The 15,055-nt window shown below is 43.9% G+C and overlaps 1 protein-coding gene across 1 annotated transcript in view; it reads right to left on the reverse strand.

Annotated features, from left to right (window-relative positions):
* Positions 1-15,055, reverse strand: part of ALK (ALK receptor tyrosine kinase) — a 537,956-nt gene that overhangs the window by 91,876 nt on the left and 431,025 nt on the right. Inside the window, exon 9 of the mRNA XM_077812189.1 lies at positions 12,053-12,222. Within this exon, the coding sequence (XP_077668315.1) occupies positions 12,053-12,222 (170 nt within the window). The remainder of the gene's footprint in view (positions 1-12,052; positions 12,223-15,055) is intronic.

Consider the following 15,055-nt stretch of genomic DNA (forward strand, 5'->3'; position numbering starts at 1 on the left):
AGAGATGCTTTGAACAGAGATTGCAGATGATATTTGAAAAAAAAAAACTAATAACAAAAAAATCAATGCTGACAATTGCGCCATGAGTTTGCTGCTTATTAAACCTGCCTTGGCAGCATCTGCACATGAATTGCAAATGCTAGTCAGACAGTTTTATGTTTGCATGCTGAGTTCCATTACAGGAACAACATGATGGTCGATAGTGGTTTTAATGGCTTGAGTCCTGGAAAATCTTAGCTTGAGAACAAGAGGAACTTCTTCGTTTCATTAAAGTGCTGGTGTCCTTCTTGTCACTGCTTTTGTCCTGTTCAACCCTAAGGCTATGTTTAAAATGGTTCCTCTGATGCATGGCAGATGGTGGAGTGTTGGATAAAGATAAATTAATCTTAGCTGATTTATGGGAATATCTGATGATATTCCATGGGATTTGCTTTCTTTCTGAAGCAGACGGGAAATGTTTCACTAGGTGGACAGGAAGACTAGTTCAAATCTCCCTTTTGGGCACGGGCAGCCACCCTGAGCCTGAGAAGGAGCCAGAATTTACCAGTGTATATTGCCAAAGAGTCACATTAATATGTCAGCAGCCCCCCATCAGCTTCCCCCACTCCAACCTGCAGCGCCTCCTGTCTGCCGGCAGCCCCACCAATCAGTGCCTCCCACTCTCTCCCCACGCCTTCTGCCTGCCATGATCAGCTGTTTCACAGTGCACAGGAGGCTCCGGTGGAGAGGGGGGAAAAGTGAGGGCAAAGCAAGCTAGGGGGAAGGGGTGGAGTGGGGGCAGGGCCCGGGGCAGAGCAGGGGGTTGAGCACTGAGCATTCCCCGGCACACTGGAAAGTTAGCATCTATAGCTCCAGCCCCGGAGTCAGTGCCTATGCAAGGAGCCGCATATTAACCTATGAAGAGCCGCATGCGGCTCTGGAGCCACAGGTTGGCCATCCGTGCTTTTGAGCAACATCAGTTGATCTGACTGTAGGGTAACGCTTTATTTAAACTTAAACCACACTCACAGGAGACGATGGTGATAGCTCAAATACTTGAGGGTAAGAGATGAGAAAGGCGATCCAAGACCAAGCTGAATTCATTTTCTTTGGTTGGTTTCTTTGGCCTGAGTCAGAAAGTATGGATTCAGAGAATATTTCCCCAAATAGTAGGAGAGTTTGGATCTGAGTTTGGCTGAGCCTATTATAGAAACAGGCACCCATTTATGATCTGGATCCCAATTCCTCCCAAACTCAGGGTCTTTAAATCAGGGGTTTCACTTCAGACCCATCAGTATTTGATCTTAATCTTACCTTCTTACTTCCTCCAACCCTGACTGAGTAGTTTAAGGATTCTGTTGAAATCATTTAGACCTTATTTATACAGGGAAGTTTATCAGCACAGCTATGCACGTATAATTATACTGGTATAGCCACGCTGGTAAATTTCCCTGTACAGAATAGCTCTAATTCTCTTTTGCTTCCATCATCTAAATTGAGATCATATTCCATAGGTTTGTTATTTTTTGTGTATAGTAGTTCTGCTCCTCTTTGGGGAGAAGCAGCGAACATTTTATCTGGAGTGGAGAGCTCAGATAGCCTGCGTTTATATTAAGTCCCCACAGCTCCCTCCTTTTAATAACAACTCAGAATCCCAACAGTGCTTTTAATGTCAGCTCACAGATACAGTACAGGTAACCAACAGCCAGTCTCCTGCAGCTCTCTTCATGCTATAGCCTGGAATGGTTCATAATCATTACTACCAAAAATCCATTCCAGTCAAGGATGTCCGAGAAAAGGAACACATGAAAGTCACTACACGTACAAACATACATTCAGAGATAGAGACACAGAGAGTCAGAACGTACAGATAATGTTTCTTACTTAAGAATGGTATTTCTCTGAAGGCCAAGGTCTCTCTCTAAGTAGAATAATTATTGTTTGTCCTGCACAGGACTGAAGTACCAATGGAATAGCAAACTTTCTTACCACTGACCCCAGTTGCCTTAATAGCTTCCATAGCACAAATGTCACACTGGTAGCACTTACCACAGAGAGAAATACTGGGAAAATGAGGAAAGAGATACCCCCTGGTTGGAATGAACTTGTTTGGAGAAATAGAGGCATCTCAGTAAAGCAAAGCTAAAAAGAACTTTCATTCAGAAAGTTACCTATGAGCCAACAATAAAAGGGCAGCTGGGATTCAAAGTTGTTATTAAAGGGGAAGGTGCTGTAGGGAATAAATATACATGCACCATTTCTATCACAGGCATTGTTAATACACCTATTACCAACTGTGTTTCAAAAGTAGGGCATTAGGATGAGTGAAGAACATTACAAAACAGCAGTGGGTGGGCATTAGAGACTGTCCTTCCTGCCACAAAATATACTGTTCTATATTGAGGAAAAAAGAAAGATGTTTCACACCCTGTGCAATAACTGCAGTTCTTGGAGATGTGTCCTCTATGGGTGCTCCACTTTGGTTACTTCAGGGGCATGTGCACCACCATGTGCCTCTGATCGGAGATCTTCATTAGCAGCGTCCATTTGGCCTGCACATGTGCTGTTGAGATCCTCATGCCCCTCGTTGAGGTTATATCAGGCTGTGTGGGTAACCTGCCCTCAGTTGTTTCTGCCCTCAGTTGTCTCAGAAGGAAGCTTTGAAGCAGAGGGGAAGGAGGGTGGGTCGTGGAGCACCCATACGGACACACGTCTCAAAGAACTGCAGTTACTGCACAGGGTGAGTAACCTCTCTTTCTTTTTTGAGTAACATCCGTGTTGGTGCTCCCATAAGGAAGAGAGCGCTTTGGAGTTGAGTCCATTACAGAGGAAAGAACTGCATTGCCAACTGCTGCCTCAGATAAAGAGGCATTAACTAAGGCATAGTGTCTGGAGAAGGTATGTTCCGAAGACCACATAAGCAGCCCTGCAGATCTCAGAAACTGGGACATTTTTAAGGAGAGCCATATATGTAGATTGTGACCTCATCGAATGAACTGACATGCCAGCAGGATATGCTGAACACCTACCTGCATGAATGGTTCTTTTACTGTAGAGCTCTCTTCCTCATCATCTAAATTTGACGCTGAGGAGAGGCTGAATGTGTTAGGCATCTAAGAGGCTGTATGGAACAACGGATGTGGGCTTGTCTACACTTGAAATGCTGCAGCGCTGCAATTGAACAGCTGTAGCGCATCGGTGTACACACAACCTATGCTGCCAGGAGGGGCTCTCCCATCAGTTTAGGTCAGTGGTTGGCAACCTGTGGCCCATCATGGTAATCGGCTTGCGGGCCGCAAGACATTTTGCTGACGTTGACGGTCTGCAGGCACGCCCCCCCCCCGCCACTCTCAGTGGTCGTGGTTCGCTGTTCCTGGCTAATGGGAGCTGCGGGAAGCAGTGGGCCGCTTCCTGCATCTCCCATTGGCTGCAGGGGGCTGTGCCTGTGGACAGTCAACGTCAGCAAAATGTCTCTCGCCCACAAGCAGATTACCCTGATGGGCCGCTTGCGGCCCATGGGCCACAGGTTGCTCACCACTGGTTTAGGTAATCCACCTCCCTGAGAGGAGTCTTCTGTCTACCTCATGCTGTTTACACTGTTAAGTCAGCTTAATTATGTTGCTGAGGGGTGTGTGTGGATTTTTGACACCTGAGTGATGTAGCTTGACTAACCTAACGTTTTAGTGTAGACAAGGCCTGTGATTGGCATGAGAAGCTGAACGACCCAGTCAGACAGAGTGACCTGAGCTTGCCACAAAAAAGAAATTATGAGCTTTCCTTGTGTTGTTTGGGCTTCCCCACCCCGACCATTTTCTAAACCCTCTTGAAGAGGCTGAATTAAATTGAGGGAATACCTACTAGACTCAGGAAAATCTGGACAACAAGAATCAGTGTGAAACATAATAGAATAGCTGGGTGAGCTAACAGGAGCTTTGAGATAATCCCAGTATTGCCAACCCTAAATATTCAAAATCATTAATCAGACCCCCCCCCCCCCAAAATCATGGGATTGACTTAAAAATCATGAGATTAAATCCCCTACATTTTGGGGTTTTTTATTTGCCATCTGGCTTCCGAGACTCCAAGATGCACTCTAGTTATATTTTACAGCTTCTCTCAGTAACTCTGAGGTCTAGAAACTTAAAAAAAGGAAAGAAAGAACGAAAGTAGAGATTCTCATTTGATCACTTGTCTCCAGAAGTGGAAGCTGTAAATAAAACACCAAATATTGTGAAACTGGTGATAAAATCACAAGAGTTGGCAACACTGTCATTGGTGCTCCAAAATGCCACAATATCCCTGCTCAGCTGCTGGAAACAGGGGCGCTGGAATGTGGGGGGGGCAGGGCAGGGGGTGATGGCCCCATTACTGGCAGTAAGGGCAAGCAACAGGGGCAGGGGGCAGAAAGGAGCGAGCAGAGGATGGAGTCTTGGGGGAAAGAGGCAGCATGGGGGCAGGGCCTTGGGGAGAAGGGGCCGCACAGGAGGTGGGGCCACGGTTTGGGCACCTGTAGTTCCCCGACTTTTAGGGACCTTCTGTTGCCCCCGGCTGGAAAGACATCCCTTCCAAAGCTGTTGCTCGCAGATTGATTTCTGACAGACAGCCCTATCCAACACCCAATGTTAAACTTACCAGCCTTGCTAATGGCTTTTATCTCTTTGTAATAAACTGAACCGTAAGCCTGGATCCTGACACAAAATATTAGATGGTTAAATCTAGATGACAATTCTGTGGCTTAAACCCATGTCTAATTCTGACAAATTACCTTTAACTCCAATGAAAAAAAGCACATTTTATTTGCCTTAAGGGTAATAAGAATGGGGATATGTCTCAGCCCCTGATAGTTTCATGCTACATTAGACCTTTAATGGAAAACAGTTATTCCACCTTCCCCCATTCCCAATCACTTCCTAGCCTTCGATGTGGGGTTAAGGGATAGGCTGTGGCACTGATCTTCTCTAGGAAGGGAAGACAAAGCACCAGTTAGATGATATGCTTCAGTGTAGTTTAATTAAATCCATCTGGGCTGGTGGCACTGGAGTGGTAAATAACCCAGTTTAATGAAAGGTGATAGATTGATTTGGGATGTAGGGTGCTTCTATCTGTAACAAGGAGAGTGCTACTATTATTACTGATAGCTCTGCAGCTTTGCTGCTGGGGAATCAGAAATGAACCCCTCCTTTCCAGAGTCACAGCCACTTAAAACTGACCCCAAATGTAGGTTTTGTAACCCTAAATAATAAGCGATGGTCACATAAACACCACCCTATACTGGAAACCTACTGACTGCTATACTTACCTACATGCCTCCAGCTTTCATCCAGATCACACCACACGATCCATTGCCTACAGCCAAGCTCTACGATACACCCGCATTTGCTCCAACCCCTCAGACAGAGACAAACACCTACAAGATCTCTACCAAGCGTTTTTACAACTACAATACCCACCTGCTGAAGTGAAGAAACAGATTGACAGAGCCAGAAAAGTACCCAGAAGTCATCTACTACAGGACAGGCCCAACAAAGAAAATAACAGAACGCCACTAACCATCACCTTCAGCCCCCAACTAAAACCTCTCCAGCGCATCATCAAGGATCTACAACCTATCGTGAAGGACAACCCATCACTCTCATGGATCTTGGGAGACAGGCCAGTCCTTGATACAGACAGGCCCCCAACCTGAAGCAAATACTCACCAGCAACCACACACCACACAACAAAAACACTAACCCAGGAACCTATCCTTGCATCAAAGCCCGCTGACAACTGTGTCCACATATCTATTCAGGGGACACCATCACATCAGCCATACCATCGGGGCTCCTTCACCTGCACATCTACCAATGTGATATATGTCATCATGTGCCAGCAATGCCCCTCTGCCATGTACATAATAAATGGACAAAAATCAGACGTCAAGAATTATAACATTCAAAAACCAGTTGGAGAACACTTCAATCTCTCTGGTCACTCGATTACAGACCTAAAAGTGGTAATTCTTCAACAAAAAAACTTCAGAAACAGACTCCGACAAGAGACTGCTGAATTGGAATTAATTTGCAAACGGATACCATTACATTAGGCTTGAATAAAGACTGGGAGTGGATGGGTCATTACACAAAGGAAAACTATTTCCCCATGTTTATTTCCGCCCCCTACTGTTGCTCAGAGGTTCTTGTCAACTGCTGGAAATGGCCCACCTTGATTATCACTACAAAAGGATTTCCCCCTCTGCTCTCCTGCTGGTAATAGCTCACCTTACCTGATCACTCTCGTTACAGTGTGTATGGTAACACCCATTGTTTCATGTCCTCTGTGTATATAAAATCTCCCCACTGTGTTTTCCACTGCATGCATCCGATGAAGTGAGCTGTAGCTCACGAAAGCTTAGGCTCAAATAAATTTGTTAGTCTCTAAGGTGCCACAAGTCCTCCTTTTCTTTTTGCGGATACAGACTAACACGGCTGCTACTCTGAAACCTGATGAAAGGATTCAAATTAAAAAAAGCCCCATACCAAGATATGTTCCTATTTTTTATTTTTCCTATTGCCAATGGAAATAATTTAAATAAAACATTTCCCAGCACTGCTTGCAACCCAAATGTTTTAGACTGTGCTAATGCATAAGAGCCAGAATGTGGAAATGACTTGAAACTCACAAAAAAACCAAAACCTTAAATGACTAGTCTTGTCTGATTGGCTGGATCCACAAAGATATGTAGGTGCCTAAATCCCCACCCTTTTTTTGGCACCACTGAAATCCACAAAACTCCTGCTTGGCTGCTGCCTGAATTTGTAGGTGACTAAACCTACTCAGCACTTACGTTTTTGCAGTAAAAGTTCCCAGGGTGCCTACTTTTCTACCTCTGAGCATTTCTATCTCTCTCTAGGCATCTGCCTGCTTATCTCCTGCTTAAGACCCAGAGTGATACACTAATTATGGGAAGATAGGTGGAGGGGAGCCTAAGTCACATGTGGAGTTCAATCTAGTAGGAGTGCGTAGATGCCACCTAACTCCAGACATGATAGCTGGGGAGAGGAGGACCACCACTCTTATAATTGTTAGCCCAGTGGTTAGGGTATATTCATGTGGGAGATCCTCAGTTCAAGTCCCTGCTCTGCACGAGGAGGAGAAGGGATTTGAACAGGGATCTGCCACCTCTCAAGTGAGTGCTCTAACCACTGGGTGACAGAGTGATTCTCATTCTCTCTCACCTAATTAATAAAGTGGAACAACTTAAACTAGAAAGACTGAAGAAGCTACACATCAGAATATCCAATAGCCCCATGATTAAGGCACTCACCTGCGAGGTGACAGATCCCTGTTCAAATCCCTTCTCCTCCTCAGGCAGAGGGGGCACTTGAACCGAGGATCTCCCATATCCCAGGTGAGTATCCTTAACTACTGGACCAACAGTTATAAGGGAGGTTGGTTGTCCACCTTCCTAGCTGTTTTGCGTGGAGCTAGATAGTTGCTGAGTGCACCCATTGGACTGGGCCCTACACGTGAGTTAGGCAGCTGAACTCCTCTCTTCCCCAGTTTGTGGATTGCAAGCAGAGATAGGCACCTCTCTGCAGCCCACACTTAGGAATCTATCTCAGAGAGGAGTAGGACTTAGAACATTGTTGGAGTCTCCCATTGGCTGGCTTGGGCTGCTCCTTGCCTACCTAATGTGCGGGGTTTTGTAGATTGCATTCTAAGTAGCCATCTCTCCCCATTCATTGGATAGGGAGCGTAGGTGCCAAACTCAGGCTTTTTGGGTTGCAGTATTGTTCCTCATTTTGACACCTCCTTATCTATTGTTCGGAGTGGACTACATCCACCCTGATTGAACTGGCCCTGTCAACACTGGTTCTCCACTTGTAATGTAACTCCCTTCTCTTCATGTGTCAGTATATTTATGTCTACATCTGTAATTTTCACTCCATGCATCTGAAGAAGTGGGGTTTTTACCCACGAAACTTATGCTCAAATAAATCTGTTAGTCTTTAAGGTGTCACCAGACTCCTTGTTAGTATTGTTCCTGTGATTTTCTAGGTGCCTAAAAGTTAGGTGTTACTATGCTCTGTCCCTTTGTAGATCCAGGCCACTGTCACAGTCAAATGAAATGCAAAAGGCAAACAAAAATCATAAGCACTGAAAAGTAGATTGGATTTTAAACATTATTTCACTTCTTATGAAAAGGTGAAATTTGTAACGTAAGAGATTATATAATTATTTTTAACCTGACAGTCACCCTTTAAATAGTGGGACAGCACATGTGAAAGTTAGTAGGGTTTGCCTCCTTGCAAGGGAAACTGAAGAGGATGGTTGATATTTGGACAATGGAGAGAAGGAAATTCAGACATTTCCCCCATACAACAAGAGGTTTTTGCCACAACCTGTTTCTTTTATTTTTATCATAGCTAGATTGGTAGCATGTATTTCACTAGGACCTTTATTTCCTTTTCTCACACCCAACAGAAGTATCACAGGCTGTGGAAATGCATTTCAGTCCCTCTAGTCCCAGTACCATTCTAGCTACTTCTTATACTGTTTGGCCTTGATGTGCCTGACATTCCTCTGCCACAGTGCTTTGCAGCATGAGTGGGGAGGGCAAACTTTGGCTTTATGTCCTTGTCCAATCTCCTACTCTTATGGATAGAGTTCCAGGATTTTTAATGTCCACATGGAATAGATAGGACTTCAGCTGTGAAGGCCTCAACTGGATGATTCCTTAAAATCTAAAAAGATAAGACAAACAAAGGATGGGAGAAAGGAAGTACTATATTCCCATTTTACTCCAGAGATTAAATGTTTTGTCCAGGGTCACACAAGCTGTGGCAGTCTGGGAATGTAAACTAAATCTCTTGAGTCCCAATTCAGTGTCTTCTCTGTAAAACCACTCTTCCTAGCCCAACCAAACCACTGAAATGTCACAGTTATGGTCCTGTGCCAAAGTATATATTTTTTCTGAGGCAGTGTGAGACAGATCAGGCATTTAGTAGATACCTGGATCCAAAGACGGACGTGACCTAACTTCTTGGACACTTTCTTAATGCTTCTTTGAACACCATAAGCCTAACTTTGAGTTTCTTGACTAAGCAATTTTTGAGTAAACATGTTGTCCCTGGTGAGAATTCATGCCTCTGAGCAGTTTTAGGTAGGTATTGTTTAGTTATCAGTAGAAATTTCCATGCAGGTTTCCACACACAGCATGCTCGCTCATGTCTCCTGTACAAGAGGTATACTGGCCTGGTGTGTGCTATTAAAGAAGTAAGCTTCAGTTGGATGTTTAAAGGTGCTGCACCTCCTGAACGATACTATAGGGTGTCACGTTTTCAGGTATTCAATACAGACTCCCTCATAGAGAGAAACCAGTTACAGAGACTGAAGATATGTTTACACTTCGTGGTGGGAGGTGTGATTCCCAGCTCAAGGAGATATACTTGTGCTACAGCTGATCAAGCTAGCACGCTAAAAAGCCAGAAGTGTAGCCATGGCAGCACAAGTGATGGGAGGGCTAACTACCCCGAGTACAATCCCGCCTGAGACGCTAGTACGTACTTGGGCAGCTAACCCCTCCTGCCACTGGTGCTGCTGCAGTTAGACTCTATTTGCTGTATCAGAAGTAGCACAGATTTATCTTCTTGAGCTGGAAATTAAACCTCCAGATCAGAGTGTTGACTTTGACATACCATCAGGCAGAGGATGCAGACAGGTTAGATTTCAGCATCAGTTATGGGTTTGTTTCATCAGGTACTTCTTCTGGTTCATTAAATACATAAGTTATACTAAAACCTTCCTCAATCACCATTAAAATACTATATACTGCAGTTTCCTTTAGCAGCACATCTGTATCTTCAGCTGTGCACTTCCTAAACTGTGAGTCTCTAAGCACTTCAGACTTCCTGAGAAGCAGGTCTCAGGTGCTGGGAAAGAAGAGGCATGCAGGAATTTCTGCAGTCTTTCCAAGCCTCACAGGAACCTTGCATCCTTCCCAAACAAGACTTGCACTGATTTATACTACATCCATTTTAAAAATTGATTTTAATTAGCACAGTATAACTTCTGGGTGTATACAAGGCCTAAGACTTTCTAAGATGCATCAAAACTCTGAAGCCTCCTCAGAGCCCTTGATCTTCCTCTTCTAACCCCTCCCCTCCCATCCCTTCAATGGACTCAACAGTGTTTCCATGTGAACACTGGGATTTGAGGGTGCTCAGCACCTCACAGGAAAAGCTCAGAATTTTGCAAGGACTTATTGACTTACCACTGGACCTGGTTCCCAAGATCAAAATATCCTATCTTATTCCATCTGCCATGAGAGAAAGTTTAAAGCGCACATAGACATAACAGGAGGGTAGAGGTACAGATTAACTCAAGTGGGAGGCATTTCCATGGCAGCACTTAAGTAAATAATAATTCACAGGAATAATAATGGGAAAATACATTCCTTCTTCAAAGGAAAACATAGCTTAAGGGAAGGAAGCAGCCAGGTGTGCCACCAGTGGTGGCTGCACAATAAGGCTAATGTTGATGTTTTAAAAATCTTTAATGCATCCATATTAATTATGCATTTGATGATAAAGTAATGGCTGCGCACTTTTGTACTGGCACCCTACACACATTCCCAAGACCCAGCTAGATAAAAAGACACAACTGCATCATGTTTTTCAAGCTAACCCTTTAATGAAATCTATTTTTCCTAGGGCAGAGAGCTTCAGAAAGGGCAGAGAGTTCCAGAAAGATCAAAGACTTTGATCCTTACCACATAAAAAAGAGATCTATATTGTGTCCTAAAGATCAGAGCAATGGAAGGTGACTATATAGGTGTCTCCTCTATGAACAGCACACGTTGCAGTGCATTTGAAATAAAAGTAAACAAATCAGACAGCATCCCTTTGAAGGAGATCTGCAGTCGACTGATAAAACAATACTCTGTGTCAGGGCCTGCAACTAGCCTGCTTACCTGCTAGCTTAAGCCTCAGACAGTCTAACAAGTGTAACTGGGCCCCAACTGAGCCACCTGAATGACCCATCTGCTCAATAGGCTGAGACGATAAGGAGACCTGCTCTTAAGATCAGCAACAGGGCACTGACTGCTGAAAGCGTTTGCAAATATTGCCTCAGACCCAGTCCTGCTTCTGCCTTGTCTCATTCCAGCTAATTCAGCTCTGACCCTCAGCTCCGATTCCTGACCTCTGGGTCTCACCCTCGGCTCCAGCCACTAGGCCTGACTCCAACCACTTGTCACAACCCGCCTGTGTCCTAGTCACATGACACTCTGCAATTTAGCACAGGTTGTCATGTGGACATTTTACGGTATAAAAGTCCTATTGGTGAGAGAACCAATACGTGAAAGTTAAGCAGAACTAACACCACTGCCAGGAATGAGATGACGCCTTATTAGAAGTGGACTGCTATTGTTTGGTGCAGGGGGGTAGAATTCTCAGTCACATCCAGGTTCTAGTTTTGTGACTGGCCCTTCCACGTTGGACTGAATTAAATCCCAGATCCAAACATGCCCTAAATTTGGGGAGTTTGAAATCTGGAACTAGAACTGAATTATACAGCCCAGGCCCAACTCTAGTACAATGTCAATAGGGTCTTTCGTCTGAGGATCTAAACATGCTTTGCAAACAGTAATGTACATGAAATATTACATCCAGTCAGGGAAACCAAGGCACAATTTAAGTGGCTTGCTTAGGGCCACACACTGATTCAGTGGCAGAGCCAGGAATGGAACCCAGGAGTGCCGACACCTAGGACTCTGTATGCAGTGGTGTTGTAGTCATGTCGGTCCCAGGATATTGAAGAGACAATATCTTTTACTGGACCAACTTCTGTTGGTGAGAGAGACCAACTTTTGAGCTTATGCAGAGTGCTCTGCTCTAATCTCTCACTGATGCATACTCCCTACCCATAACAGAATGTCCCAATGGGAGGCAAAGCACCTCCCTCCCTCTCAGAGCTGAATACTCTGTTTCTAAGAGTTGTAAGGCAATTTTGGATGCTAACCAGCTGCTGCTGAAGTGCCTTCTCATTGGGAGGGAAGCAAAGGATGAGAAGAAAGAGGAGAGGCTCCCACCTGTCTGACACATCAGGAAGAGATAAAACCATCCACTGCCAGGCTCCCGAACCTTCACTGTTAGTGAAGTGCCAGAACGTCCTGCTCTGTTCCTTCCCCGTTTTGTTCTCGACAAGGACCAGGGAAATATTTCCAAACAAGAAGCCGTGGATGAGCCATGACATTCGGAGCTGCAAGGAAGAGAACATAGAAGAAAGCAAGCAAGATACGTTAGTTATCCATAAATAAACTAAATCCCCAATTCTTCTCTTTCAGTTCCTTCTTTCCCTCCCTCCAAATCCTCAATCCTTCTTCCCTGATGTTCTTCTCCCCCTCTCGGCAAAGGGGTATATATATTTGGGGCAATATTGTTGTACAGAGGTATTTGGTGCAATATGCTAGTAAAGATACAAGAAGTTAATGGAAAATTTGTGGGCCTGATTCGTATTTACACTAAGGCCCCTTGTACACCATTCTGATAGTGCAAAGGGGTCTAAAAAGTGGGTTTGCATGTAATTTATACCCATTTTAAGGTCCCTTTACAGTGCGTGGTATAAATAGCGATAGTTTAAATGAAAGTCAGGCCCTTTATACCCATCTATATATCTTAGAATACATGGGTACTTGGTGCAGGATTCTTACACTCAGGTAAGTATTCAGGTGTTTTATATTCAGTTAAAAAATTAGAGCTCAGTAATTCTCAAACCACATTTGGCTCTTTACATGGTTATTTCTCTTATCTCCTCCAGTCTGGCTCTTTGTCCCATGTTTTGGCTTATGAACTATGGTAAAATTTAGTGGTTTAGCTGGAGCCTATGGGTGAAAGCCTGGCCCCACCAAATTCAATTGCAAAACTCCCATTCACTTTAATGGGGGCCAGTTTTCACCACATCAACAGCTGGTGATGGGGCACTAAATGGGGAGGGTTCCGAATTACTACAGAGAATTATTTCCCGGGTGTCTGGCCGGTGCATCTTGTCCACATGCCCAGGGTCTAACTGATCACCATATTTGGGATTGGGAAGGAATTTTCCACCGGGTCAGATTGGCAGAGACCCTGAGAGTTTTTCCCCTTCCTCTGCAGCCTGGGCCATAGGTTATTTGCAGATTTAAACTAGTGTAAATGGTGGATTCTCTGTAATTTGAAGTCTTTAAACCATGATTTGAGGACTTCAGTAACTCAGCCATGGCATGGGTCAGGGGTCTATTCCAGGAGTGGGTGGGTGAGGTTCTGTGGCCTGCAATGTGCAGGAGGTCAGTCTAGATGATCACAGAATCATAGGACTGGAAGGGACCTCAAGAGGTCATCTAAGTCCAGTCTGCTGCACTCATGACAGGACTAAGTATTATCTAGACCATCCCGACAGGTGTTTGTCTAACCTGCTATTAAAAATCTCCAACAATGGAAATTCCCCAACCTCCCTAGGCAATTTATTCCAGTGCTTAACCACCCTGACAGTCAGGAATTTTTTCCTAATGTCCAACCTAAACCTCCCTTGTTGCAATTTAACCCCATTGCTTCTTGTCCTACCCTCAGAAGATGTTAAGGAGAACAATTTTTCTTCCTTCTCCTTGCAACAACTTTGTATGTACTTGAAAATTGTTATGTCCCCCTCTGTCTTCTCTTCTTCAGACTAAACAAACCCAACTTTTTTCAATCTTCCCTCATAGGTTGTGTTTTCTAAAACTTTCATCATTTTTGTTGCTTTTCTCTAGACTTTCTCCAATTTGTCCACATCTTTCCTGAAATGTGGCACCTAGAACTGGACACAATACTCCAGTTGAGGCTGTATCAGCGCAGAGTAGAGTGGAAGAATTATGTCTCGTGTTTTGCTTACAACACTCCTGCTAATACATCCCAGAATTATGTTTACTTTTCTTGCAACAGTCTTACATTGGTTTCAGAGTAACTGCCGTGTTAGTCTGTATTCGCAAAAAGAAAAGGAGTACTTGTGGCACCTTAGAGACTCTAAGGTGCCACAAGTACTCCTAGTCTTACATTGCTGACTCATATTTAGTTTGTGATCCACTATGACACCAGATCCCTTTCTGCAGTATTCTTTCCTAGGCAGTCAGTTCCCATTTTGTATGTGCACAATTGATTGTTCCTTCCTAATTGGAGTACTTTGCATTCATCTTTACTGAACTGGTATCATCTGCAAACTTTATAAGTGTGCTCTCTATGCCATTATTTAAATCATTGATGAAGACATTGAACAGAACTGGAACCAGAACTGATCCCTGTGGGACCCTATTCGATATGCCCTTCCAGCATGACTGTGAACCACTGATAACTACTCTCTGGGAACAGTTTTCCAATCAGTTATGCACCTATCTTATAGTAACTCCATTTAGGTTGTATTTTCCTAGCTTGTTTCTGAGAAGGTCATGCAAGAGAGTATCAAAAGCCTTACTAAAGTTAAGATATGCTACATCTACTGCTTTTCCCTTATCCATAAGGCTTGTTACCCTGTCAAAGAAAGCAATTAGGTTGGTTTGACTTGACTTGTTTTTGACAAATCCATGCTGACTGTTACTTATCACCTTATTATCTTCTAGGTGTTTGTAAATTGATTGCTTAATTATTTACTCCACCTTGCCGGGTGCAGAAATTAAGCTGACTGGTCTGTAATTCCCTGGGTTGTCCTTATTCCCCCTTTTATAGATTGACACTATATTTTCCTTTTTCCAATGCTCTGGAATCTCTGCTGTCTTCCAGAACTTTTCAAAGATAATCGCTAATGGCTCAGATGTCTCCTCAGTCAGCTCCTTGAGTATTCTAGGATGCATTTCATCAGACGCTGGTGACCCGAAGACATCTAACTTGTCTAAGTAATTTTTAACTTAGTCTTTCCTTATTTTCGACTCTGATCCTACCACATTTTCACTGGCATTCACTATATTAGATGACCAATCACTACTAACCTTTTTGGTGAAAACCAAAACAAAAAAGTCATTTAGCACTTCTGCCATTTCCACATTTTCTGTTACTGTTTCCCCCCCTCATTGAGTGATGGGTCTACC

This window comes from Eretmochelys imbricata, chromosome 3, assembly GCF_965152235.1.
Source record: "Eretmochelys imbricata isolate rEreImb1 chromosome 3, rEreImb1.hap1, whole genome shotgun sequence".
In the NCBI taxonomy this organism is placed as follows: Eukaryota; Metazoa; Chordata; order Testudines; family Cheloniidae; genus Eretmochelys; species Eretmochelys imbricata.